The sequence below is a fragment of the Dipodomys ordii genome, unplaced genomic scaffold, assembly GCF_000151885.1.
Source record: "Dipodomys ordii isolate 6190 unplaced genomic scaffold, Dord_2.0 Scaffold17, whole genome shotgun sequence".
Classification (NCBI taxonomy): domain Eukaryota; kingdom Metazoa; phylum Chordata; class Mammalia; order Rodentia; family Heteromyidae; genus Dipodomys; species Dipodomys ordii.
This window is the reverse complement of record NW_012267233.1, coordinates 25,574,418-25,587,378: the sequence shown is the minus strand read 5'-3', so window position 1 is coordinate 25,587,378 and position 12,961 is coordinate 25,574,418. Positions and strand designations below refer to the sequence as shown.

At 38.5% G+C, this 12,961-nt stretch overlaps 1 protein-coding gene across 1 annotated transcript in view; it reads right to left on the bottom strand.

The window, feature by feature from the left end:
* Positions 1-846: 846 nt before the first annotated feature.
* Pag1 (phosphoprotein membrane anchor with glycosphingolipid microdomains 1) overlaps positions 847-12,961 on the bottom strand; it is a 139,557-nt gene continuing 127,442 nt past the window's right edge. The window contains exons 8-9 of the mRNA XM_013012563.1: positions 9,531-9,590; positions 847-5,860 (exon numbers count right to left, since the gene is read on the bottom strand). Coding sequence (XP_012868017.1) covers positions 5,492-5,860; positions 9,531-9,590 — 429 coding nt within the window. The 3' untranslated portion in view covers positions 847-5,491. The remainder of the gene's footprint in view (positions 5,861-9,530; positions 9,591-12,961) is intronic.

The following is a 12,961-nucleotide window of genomic DNA, read 5'->3' as shown; positions in this document are numbered from 1 at the left end:
TCATGCTCTCATACTTTTTAAACTTCCTTTGTAAAAGGATTAGAGTCAGTGAGTTGAAAAATAAAAGATGTTGAAACTGAGACACTTCTGAATTTAGAAAACTATGATTAAAAAATTCTCACTATAAAAATGATGAAGAAAGTGATGCTGTGGCTCAAGTGGTAGAGTGCCGCCTCAAGCTGAAGAGCTGAGGGACAGCGCCCAGGCCCAGAGTTCAGGCCTCACGACCGACAAAAAAAAAAAAAAACCCAAAAACAAAAAACAAAACAAAACAAAAACTATGAAGTAAAAAAAAAAAAAACAAAAAACCCTCTTTTACAAATTGGACAATCTGCTCAGCTTGTACAGAGGCCTTTTAAGACAATGAGTAAAAGTGCTGTTGTCATGATGATGATGATGATGATGATGATGACTACGATTTTGGCTGTGTTTGAGTGAGGAGAGTATTTTTAAACCAATCTGGACCCTCAAGAGACCTGCTACTTTTAGAGGGTCACTATTTTTTATGAGGAAAAAATGCATGCACAATGAAATGCCAGTTCCTATTTTATAACTAACTTCTGCTTGTCCAGCTGTATTTCAAATAGCCCTAGCAAACACAAGGCAGGTTAACACAACACAATTATTTAACAGTTCACAACATAAAAACATTTCACTGTTTCCCATCTAACATCTTTCAGTGTGAAGAATGACAATCAACAACCTTTACAAGTCATTATACATGAGATAGGATACAATCAGTACCAATGCAGTTTTGAAAAATACTGTAGTATGTAAGTGGCAAGCAAAGAAAAATCTTTCTGTATAAAGACAAATGAATACCAAATTGGATACTTTAAAATAATTATGTTTATAGCAAAACTGCATTTTTTATTTCATCTTATATCAAGTGGTCTTAAAACTATTATGTCCCAAAAGAAGAACTTGAAAAACAAGGAAATATATTACAAATATTTAGAGGCTAGATGTAAACAGACTTAAAATGATCAGTAGAATAAAACCATTCTCTTCTGGACCATGGTTTTAAAATCTAATTTGATACTTCCAGACAAAGATTCTAACATACTATGGGGTCTGGACTGATCTAAGTGTTTTCAATCTGGCAAATGCTACTCTCAGGAATAATGTATACAATATAAAGCAAGAAAATACCACAAGATAAAGAATTTCTATTTCAATGCAAATAAAGCCACATTTGATATTGTAGATACGCTTCTATTTTCACACCAGTCACTTACTAATAGCAAACATTACACTTTAACTTTTCCCAATTACACAGTACAATACGCCTGTCAAGATTTCCAGGAAATAACCATCAGTACCTACTGTGCTTCCCCAGGCCCCAGCCAGGCTGGCTGGGTACCAGAAATCAATACTTTTGGAAGAATGGCATCATGAGAATGCAACAGACTCACAGTAACTATTACAAGGAATCTTGGAAAAAAAATTTCATGTACTCATTTACAAAATCCCAGCTCAGCGTTGAACTGGAGCTCTCTAGTGCAGCCAGAGCATCAGCATAGGAAATCATAGACCTGCTGATTCTGCCAGGAAACCTCACTTTTAAAAAAGAGAATAAAAGCAGATTGCCATGACGAAAACTGGGCTCTACTAGTGCTCTCTGGGTCACCTTGCTAGCTCTGCATCCTGGCCCAGGGTTACTTGCTTGTTTGCTTTGGGCCAAATTTCTTCTTCAACACTTTTATGAGAAGTACACCTATTTAATTTCCTTCTTTCAGGTTGAATATGTAAGTGAGTCACAGGTATAACAAAACTACTTTAAACTACTATTGTTTTCAAGCAGGATGATTATAGCCTGTATGTATAATCTGACTGTATTCGATAGACAAATCAAATGATTTTCCCTTAATTGTTAAATGAAAACTGTTGGAGAACTGCTTCTTTTAATTTTGCCTTTCATAAAAGTTCATCATTCTAGTAAGGATACATATTCTAAGTATGGATTAGAACTTAGCTTACTTAACTAGGTGGCAGAGTTCTTCCATTCGATATGTACATATGTATACAAGCATGTGAATATATCATTTATTACTGGTTAAGGTTAAGGAAATGCTCTAATTATAAAAATGAAAATCAAATAAGAAAAATATAGCAACATATTTAGTTCTCTGACTACCTAGTATAAATTTAGTACCTAGTTAGAATTGACTCTGGGATTCTGAGGGCAGAAATCAGTGACTAACCTTTTCCCCACAAACAATATTGGTATCTTTAAAAGCTTTAACGGACTTACTGATGTAGTTTAGATCAGGACATTAGAAAAATACATGTAGCCAATACATGTGAGGGTTACATTTGTGTAGGTTTTTTCACATCTGTCTTTATTTCACATATAACAGGTTGTCCTTTTCTGATAACACTATTTTGAAAATACTAAAAGAAACCTGAGAAACACTTGCAAAATATCTGAACACAAAGCTACTTCTGACTGAGCTAGATGTGAAGTTCCAATTTATAGAATGGAAATTTCCTTACATGGCAGATTCTTTGTACAAGAAAATAATGAAAAGTTGTAAAAAAAATGAAAAAAATTAAAAATTCCCAAGATTTTCTTTTATCTTTTAATATAACTTCACACAATGTAGGTTATTATTAGTGAGTGCATACTATGATTCCAATAGTAAATTTAAAGAATACAGTAAATTCTCTTTTCAATAAATGCCTTTCATATATTTGACAATCAGAACAAAATTAAACTTTGAAAGAAGAGCTACAGAATTCTGTCCAACTCATATATACATAGGGTATGTGTGTGTGTATACAGATTTTAAAGAAAGAAAACTGGATGAAAGTTATGAAAAGCTGTATACTAAACTCAAAATGATGATATATCAATTCTTCCATAACATAGCCAACACTGTAAAGAACAGAGCTGCCTTCCTAAAGTTTACTCTGCTCTCCCTCCTCCACTCCTTGAAGACTATTTCTTCTTTGGAATTTTTGCTGGAGGGCATTATAGTTCCCTTTAAAGAACACAATATTTTCTATTACAACTTAATTATTCTGTTGGTTCTCAAACTAGGAGAGAGAGTTTAGTGCATATTTTACAATTCAAGTGTATAATCTATATTTGAAAACTTCTGGCAGAGATTCTGACGAGAGTTTAAGATGACATGCTCAGCTTATAATGAACTTCTCTCTAAAGAAAACGTTTTATACTATAGAGAGCATGCCTACTTCCCTAGTATTAAGTAAGAGTTTTGAATGAAATGAAAAAATGTTTGGTTGTAAGGTGCCCATGGAGGACAGTGCCAGCCATGCACACTGCTAGGTGAACCCTGTGACCTGATTATCACCACACAGTAAGGGAACCTTGTGACTTAAGAGGTTGTTGGGTCAAACTCGTTACTACCAAGCAGTGAGAACTAGCAGGTAAAGCAGTACTTATGAAAGATCTGGACTCAGAGAGGAAGTACCCTGCACTTTTCTGATAAAACTCCTCTCAGAGGAGCCAAAGGTATTCTCCCATTACTTTCTAATCAACAGTGATTGTGCCTTTGCACGTGGCATCTTCATCAGAGAGACTAATCTGAAAAAAACCTGACAACCAGCCGCTCACCCCAAGAGTTCACTTTACAGCTTCAGAAGTGCAGTACAGAGCAGACACAGACCTGATGCACATACAGGAATCGGAAGATGTGCCAGCAAGCTGGTCTCTGCCACTTACAAGATGTTTCCTCCTCCCAGTTGGTAAGGAGAGGAGACAGCAAGATTACTCATCATCAAAGTCACAGATACCACAGTGGGAGAGGAGAATGACCTCATTTTGTTTTTCTTATCAGTACAGGAAATACTTTCCATAGCACATACTTCAGAGTGGCACATCAATGAGGCTCTTTTTTAAAATGAAAAGTGAACAAGTTTCCAATGTTGGCCTTCTAAGCTCTAAAAAGATGATTAAGCTCATATCGTGCCAAGCTCTTCATCTAAGGTACTTTAGCACTGATTTTATAAAATGAAGAAAACTTCCAGTAGGCAATTTTCATGGACAAGCAGTGGACTACAGAAGTCACTGCTGTTTTCTTAAAGAAAAAAAAGGAAAGTTTAATGATAAGTATGATGCTCTTAGGAGGTACATTATTCATTAGGCATATTTTATTCTATTTTTACCATTCCAAACATTTCAATATTGCCCACCACAACCACTGAAAATGGTTATTTATGCATTCTGAATCTGTACCCCTAGTAGTCTAGTTATTTTGAACCCATTATTCCAAGTACCATTTGAAAAAGTTGAGTCTTAAAAACCTTCAATGTTTTAAAACTTGTTAAAAAACAAAAGAATAAGAGCTACTTTTAATTATCTAGTTTATGTGCTTCATGATATCTTTTCAAAGTGAGAGTGTAAATCATTGTACATAAAATAAAAATAGGTGATACAGATTTTTTTTCTGGCACTTTCTAGAAATTAAGCATGAAACATAAGACATCTTATAATAAAAATATAAGAAAATAAATGTTTACATTTTCATCTTAGGTAAGTTACCTTAGGGCAGCAGAAGTCCATACAATTGGTGTCCACAGCCCTCCTGGGAAGGGCCCCACAGCTGTGCACAAACATGTGTTTGGTGTTCCAACATAAAGATTAAGGCTCTTTAGTTTGAAAGAATGAGCTCTGGCCTTAAACAAGTACAGAAGTACCACAATCTTCAGTGAAAATACTGAAACATTCTAGTAAGTTGTTTCCAAACATTGGGGTGGGGGCCTCAGGGACAGGGTTTAACTAGAAAAAGCAAACAGAGTATTTAAAACTAACTTCAAATACTTTGGGGAAAGGATGCTGATGCACAGTGCCAAAATAAGGAGGTGCAGAGACTTAAGAGACTCCAGGAACAGCCTACCCTCCTCTCCACAACCTTGTTCCCGTGCAATCTGGGGATTCTCAGGGGCTAACATGGTGGCTCTGGAAAAACAAAAAACAGCAACAACAACAAAAACAATGAGCAAACTGGGTGGAAACCAGTAAGCATAGTTTCTCACCATCCTAACACACCTATGTTGAAGGCCAGTGCCAAGCCCTGTGGAAGAATTTCCTTGGAATGAACCATAAACACTGGAAGTTTGAAAGGTGGAAAATGCCATATATTTTAAATCAGGAGCAGGGCAGATGGAAGAGTGGAAGAACCTGGCTTGAGCGGCAGTATTTCAGGCTGGTGGAGAAACTGCAGTCCTGGATATACAGGCTTCCTCACAGATCAGTGTTGTACACTGGTCGGATAAAACCTGATAGATGGAATCTTCTGCGGCGGGCAAAAGTGGGAAAGTTTTGAGGTGTGCTGGGGGGTGCTGGTCCCTGGGGGCAAGTGGTTGCACCCTCAGGGAGCAGTCGGATCTGTACCTCACTATCTCAGAAACTGGGAGCACAGTGGTGGCGTCCACAGTCGCCTTCAGTTCACTACAGCAGCATATGAAGGAGAGGCTGGTGTCACATCCTGTCTTCTACAGAAGTGGAGCTGGCTGCTCTGGGTTGCTAGAGCCTGGTGACGTCTCTGCATTGCTGCAGGTCCCCAATGCTCTCATAGTCGTTCTCCTTGGGGACAAGGCCATGGGGACCATTGGTCTCTAGGGTTGCTCTTTCTTCCTCTCTGTTTAAAGTGTGGATTGCTTCATAGTCTGGCTCCGGCTCCTCACTGGGTCTCCTTGCTGGTGGAAGTGTGCTGACGCTGTTCGGGGTTTTCTCAAAGTCTTTAACAGTAGCGTACAGGTCATTACAGGAGGAGGGCGACCGCTGAGGGGATCCGTTAATGGAGTTGTAGGCGCACTCGGGTGCTTTAAGCGACTGCCCTGCTTTATGCACCGACTGTCCAGGTTTATTTACTGAGGAGTACATGGCTGAGATCTAGGAAACAAAGGGAGAACTGAGAAATCCACCTTGTCCCTGTTTTGGTCACAAGCTACTTACCTAGCACTTACGGGCATCTGTGTGTGTGTATGTCCCTTGAAGATTTGCCTTTATTATCTGAACTCATGATGGAATATATTACTAGAGAATACTGCAGACATTGTTTTTTACTTTGTATGCAGATCAATCGATTCACTTAATTCCTTATGAAGTAAGTTCTGTGGGACTTGTAGGAGGCCCCAGGACAGCAGGAGGAGTGGAGCTCAGGAAGTGCAGCACCTGTGTCATTTGAGTTTTATGTTGGAATGACATTTCTGGCTTCAAAAGCAGATCCTCAGATCTCAGCCTCGTGAGCAGCTAGGATTACAAGTGTGGACCACTGCTCTGGACCATTGTTTTGGTTTTGAGAAAGGATCTCACTATGTTGCCTAGGCTAATTCTGAATCCATTATATAGCCTTTATTGGCCTTGAACTTGAGATCTTTCTACTACCATCTCTAAAAATGCTGGGCTTACAGGTATGTACTATCATGACTGGCTCAAGAAAAGCAATTATTTTTATGTGCAACTGGTCAACTCAGAAATGAAATTTGGAGTCCACTTATGGTTGCTTCTTCCCAGGAGAAGAGCTGGGTCTTTTCTGAGAAGACCTTCACAGCTTTGCTAACCTGTCACGTACAATCTCTAACATCAAGCAGGATTTAACTCTTAGGTAATGATAGATTAAATGTACCAACTAAGAGATCGTTGGAGGGTTTTATTTTATTGTTAGAAACCCTGATGACAAACAAAATATATCCTCTATTTTCCTTGTATTTTTTAAAAACCAGAGCAATTAATTCATTCTAAAACCCAGAAAATAAATAAACATGTTTCCTGACAGATGCCTGGCTTCCCAAGTGTGGAGGGACATTTTCCTGCTTTCTCGTATCTCACATACTGTGGGTGAGGTTTCCAGCTGGCCTAGAAGTTTCCAAAGATGGGTGGCCTGCTGTGTGTTAACTGGTCATTTGCATGAGAAGTTTTCACTCCCAACTGGTGCCTTAGTTTTGCTAGGCTGTGTCAGAGAAGGAGTCTTTAGAAAACTTTTACCATGTGGTTCTGACTATTGTAATGAATAATAAGTTTACATTCTCACCTTACAGGTCCCAATGGAAGATTTGCTCTCAACCTAAGAATGATCATTTTATGAATTTAGAAAGAATAAAAGAAAATGCTCTGTTTTTCATAGTGAGGTATGAAATGATGCAATTTATTACCTAAAAGGTACAAAGTAAAGACCTGTTATAAAGGAATGAACCATATATGACAGTGACCAGGGGAAGTGGCCTGCCAGTGTATGCTTCCCCTTCAATGGTGAGGTCAAGGGTGACAGAGTCACCTGTACTTAGATATGGGAAAGCTAGGTGGCTCTTCCATGCCCAGTTTCTCAAGTTCCTTCCCCTTATTTCCTACCAATAATGTTATTGTTAATCTTTAAAGTTCCCACTGCTTACAATTTCAGACTTGGAAATTTATTTGCAATTTAATTTGCATTAATTAGCAATACAAAATTGACTCTTGGAATGGACCCAGCATCAGAGGACATCATTGGACATTCCTCTCTCTCTCTCTTTTTAAACTAAAAGTTTTTCAACCCTTCTAATAACCCTTCAGAATATTTTATGTGACTGTTTCTAGTTTGTAGACAGGTTTCTTTTCAAGCCTCCTGCTTTTCTGTTTTTCTCTTTAAATTTTTTTTCATCTGAACATTATCAGTCATTCTGTATATTGTTATGATACTTTCACAATTTATTATTTACCTTGTTCCCATTTCTTATCTTTTTAAAGCTTTTCTTCATCATTCTTGCAAGTCAGAACAATCATATTTAAAGCACAGACCTCTGTTTTAGTCTGGGCTACCTGACACTGTAATAATACAGCAACAAATGACTTCTAGACTTCTTCTTTTCTCTCTAAATCTTCCTAACATGAATGGTTGAGAATTGCAGTTCTTTATTTTATATTCCAATTTTTTTTTTGGTTGGTCATGGGGCTTGAACTCTGGGCTTGGGCACTGTCCCTCAGCTCTTCAGCTCAAGGTGAGTGCTCTACTGCTTGAGCTACAGTGCCACTTCTGGTTTTCAAGTCGTTTATTGGAGATAAGAGGCTCACAGACTTTCTTGTCTGGGCTGGCTTTGAACTGAGATCCTCAAGATCTCAGTCTCCTGAGTAGCTAAGATTACAGGCATGAGCCACCAGTCCCCAGCTCCATTTTTTAAAATCAGTATCATTGAGCATTATTTTCACAGTCATATTCAAATATACTTGAACTTAGAGTTGATTTAAAGGATTATTTCCCATGTTTCCTTTATAACCTTCCCTTTGTTAAAATCCCAAACAGAGTGCCTCTGGCTGTAGAAAGCTGACTTGAAGGAGCTGCCCAGGGACCCAGGAGGAGATTGTGTGCTCCAGTGAGGTGTGGCCCAGCGAACTTAGGTGTTTGTGACACAGTTAGAGATACATTTAAAGAGACTTGGCTAAGGACAACAGCTGGGACAGTGAGGGAGAGGAGTAACAAAAAATGACCTCTAGCAATGTGAAGCAAGAAGGGATTCATGGCAAGTCCATTCCCAGCATGTATGGGGTTAGGCAAGTCACCTAGGAGAAGCAAAATGTTCCTTAAATTTTAATGCAAGAGATTATCTTCATATTTTAACAATTCACTAATGAAGCTAAAGATGCATACTGGTCTTACACAGGTATGGAGTTTACTATGCTAGCATATTCTAGTGATATGATTCTAGATCATTTAAGGTATTCAGTTTGTCTGAACCCAGCTCAGACAACATAAAGCCCACATAAAGCTTCCATAAATTTTTGTTTGTTTTGTTTCTTCTTTTCTTTTCTATTTTTTCAGTCCTGGAGCTTGAACTCAGGGCCTGGGCACTGTCCCTGAGCTTCTTTTGCTCAAGGTTAGTATTCTACCACTTGAGCCACAGAACCACTTGTGGCTTTTTCTGTTTATGTGGTGCTGAGGAATCAAACCCTGGGCTTCATGCATGGCTGGTGCCACATGTGAGGCACCTTGTCTTGTTGATATGTGTGTGTGTGTGTGTTTTGTGTGTATGCATGTGTAACTTTTAATCTTTCTTAACAGTCTAGTGAATTTTTAGCTCTCGTTCTTGAGAATACAAAACTGTTTTTGTTGGCTATAATGTCTGACCATAGCCCCAGCCTGAAATTATACCTCCTAAAGATGTCTGCTCTCTGCACCTCAAAGTCCCCATAAAACCTTCTTCCTTCATTTCCCGGGCAGGATCAAATTCCCTACACCCACTTGTCTCAGTGTTTGGAATTTTCCAGCTCATTGTTGACTTCTAACATTCCTGTACTGAAAATTCCCATCTCCTCCTTATCTCTCCTTACTATAAATGCTGCATCTTGCCTTCTTAGCCAGTGTCTTGCACTTTGCTGACCAGTTCATCCTGTCAGCTTTGGCTTACTGTCTGCCAGTCACCCTCTCCATATATAGTGAGTGCCAAGGTTCCAAATCTTCAAAAACTTGGGCTGAAATGAGCATTGCAGCTCTTTTAGACCAAAGGAACTATTGCAGTGCATTTATTCCAAGGGACACTTTCTACTTTCTACGTCATGAGCTTCTAGTTATTTAGAAAGCAATACTTACTTCTTCTTCGGTGAGAGTAGGGTCTTCTTCCCGGGATTTGTATGACAAGGAGCTGTATCTCTATCAATCAACCATACAAAGTAAAGTCATTTGATGCCAAAAATCCAAACTATCTTTTACATGTCTCCATATATCAGTTTATAAAAATGGTTTCAATTTGTAATTTGTAATCCTAACTAGGAAGTTGAGAACTGAGGATTATGATTTGAAGATAGACTGGGCAGGAAAAGTCCAAGAGAATTCTTACCTCCAGTTAACTACCAAAAATCTGGCACTGGACCTTTGGTTGAAGGTGTAGAGCACCAGACTTGAGCACAAAAAGTTTATGGACGGCACCTGGGCCTGAGTTCAAGCCCTAAAACAGACACACAGACACAGATGCACACACACACACACACACACACACACACACACCACACACACACACACAGAGGCAAAAACACTTTCAAGTGATTTTTATGGAACACAAAATAATTATGTGAGGTATCTGAGAAATAAACATGTGCATTCTATGTATGTATGAGGTTTTTGGCTATGTTGGCAATATTACATAGAAATGTCTTCACATTTAACATTTACATATTTAGGTACGGATAAACAAAACTCATTATTTAGATTACTTTTTTAATTTCTGTCACCGAGGAACTGATTACTTGTGAAGAACTGATGATGGGAAAGGCTTTTTAATCAAATACCTGCACGTTGTATGTCTACAGGTATTATCAGAAAGGTTCTTAAAGTTATCTGGAAACTCTTTGAAACTAATGGAGAATCAACTGTGATGTGTGGCTTTTCAATAATTTGTCTCCCTGCTTCCTAATTGTCTCTTTAACAAATTTCTTGTCTCAAGTTTTGGTGATTTCAACCAATGTGTATTCTTCCAAACCTTGTTCTTCAGTTCCTCTTTTGTCTTTTCCACCACAGATGGTGCATGGCACACAAATCTCACTCCCACCTGTACACAGACCTCTGTCTGTATACCCCAAATCTACAGCCCTCTCTACCACCTCAATTCCCAGTAAATCCTTTCAGAACAACACTCATTATTCAGGCTTTTTCTTTCTATAACCCAATTCCAATAGTCTTTTATCACTGGATAGATCCAGCCATCTTTTCTATCTTTCTGGTTCTCCTTGGTATCTTTCTGTTCTCCATCACCAAGCAAGAATAGATCACCATGATCATAGTTAAATGCTCAGCTCCTCCCATGGTCACTGGTAAGCTTGACCTCCTGTGGGGGAGCTCCCAGAGCTGCTCTATACCGTATGGTACAGTTCTAGATCTCCCGCAGTCCATGCTGTATCTTCTCTTTTCTCCAACATCTCCTCACCCAGCCTTGCTTTCAGCTATGTATGACTTTGCTTCCCAATTCCTACAGAAAACTGAAGAAGGTAGAAGAATTTCTATTCCCCTTGCTTGTGCACTATTTTCCCTCTAGCGCTCATCACAGATAAACCTGCCACACTCCTAAGGCCTCTCTGTTGACACAGCAAGTTTTTCTCTTTCTATATGATTGCTTCACATACACAAACAGGCTGTGATTTATCCCATTTTAAAAACAAAGAAGAAACAAACCAACCCTACCCTCAGCTCCATCGTTTGTCTCATTTATAGCAAAATCTCTTTAAGAACTGTCAGTTGGATAATTTTTCTCTTCTACCATGTACTTTAGTAAAGTTTCTACCTCAGTATTCTGAGGAGATGGTTTTTGTCACAGTCCTCAGTGATGTTCATGTCCCCAATGACACTTCTTCCTGACCTGTCTGCTGCTGTGTTCCCTGAGGGTCATTCTTTTAGCCATGGACATTTTTTCTATTGGGCTGCCAACACCCCTCACTTGACTGAATTCCTTCCCTGCTTTGGTCTCTTTTGTTGGCTCCTCTTCCACACTGCTGTTCTTGGAACTCTTCTAATTCCTATTGAATACACTTATCCATCATGTGAATGCATGCCATCTCACAGATTTACACACCTTATTTCTGTGATAATACCTACATGTGCAAACCCAGCCCTGACCTTTCCTCTGACTCCATTCACCATCCCAGCTCTCAGGTGATGTGTCCATTGGAGGTCAAATGAACATTTCTAGTACCGAGTCCCTAGCATTCTCTCTGTATCTGCCCTGCCCATGGCCCTCTCCATCTAAAAATTGTAGGGCTGCAAGTATAACTCAAGTGGTAGAGCACCTGCCTAACAAGTGCAAGGCCTTGAGTTCAGTCTCCAGTACCACCAAAAAACACAATCTTATTTATTCTATTTTTCTTTAACTTAAAATTTTCTTTATTTCCAAATGTATGTAAAGGTAACCCTGCTTTATATCACCTCTGAAATACCATTAAAGTAAATTGGAAATTTTTCTTTAATTTAAATTATCTAATTAAATTTAATTCAAATTTAATTTAATTTATTTAATAGTTAATTTAAATTTGAATTTTTATTAAGTTTTTTTAGACAAATGCCTTCCTTCCTTTTTTCTTTCCATCAGTTTTTTCTTCCTTCCCTCCTTCCTTCCCTCCCTTCCTCCCTCCTTCCTTCCTTCCTTCCTTCCTTCCTTCCTTCCTTTTTTTGGCTTTGAGCTTACAAAGGCAGGTTCTTATCATTTGAGCCACACCCCCAGCCCTTTTTCTTTAAACTTTCTTTAGGAAGTTTAAACTTTATGTAGATGACTTCCCACTAAAATGTAAGCTCCCCAGAGACAGGGAATTTTGTTTATTCATATATTTTTAGTTCCTAGACGACTATAGGACACATCATAGGTACTCATTAAAATCTTTTTGATGAATAAATGGATGTTTTACTTTTCAAATTCTTAAGTTACTTAAAACTAGAGTTGTTTGTATGGAAGATGATGGATTATTCATTCTTCTCACATTGTAAGTAGATCATCTGGTTCTTAGATGGACATTTTCCATTTTCAAGATGAAATCTGAAAAATGGCTTATTGGCAAGGGTTAGACAAGTGACCCTTTTACCTTCCCTGCCTGTTGGTAAGAATGCCTTCACTGGGTTAGGCAGCAGAAACTTAAATAGATTTTATTATCTTTCTATATATGAAGGGAAAAACATCAGCTTGCATTTTTCACTTGATGATTAAGGTTATAAGCACTTTCATTGGTTCTCTCAACATCTGGTATCTGGGTGATAGGAGAAGCGGAATGCAGTCACAGAACAGACTTCCTTAGTGGAATCAACACAACCACAGCTGTCCTCACTTTGAATTCCAAAACTGTTGTAGGGCTACAACTGGCCAACCAATGCTGTTCTTCCTACCAAAATCTGAACCCGAGGGGGATTTTGTGTATGTGTGCATATGTGTGTATGTGAAGAACAAAAACTAGGTACTAGTTGCTTGTAGCAGACTTGGCTTAGCTAAATTCCAAGGAAGCTTTTACAACTAGAGATGCAAAGTTTATTGTGGCTGGGATATTCAG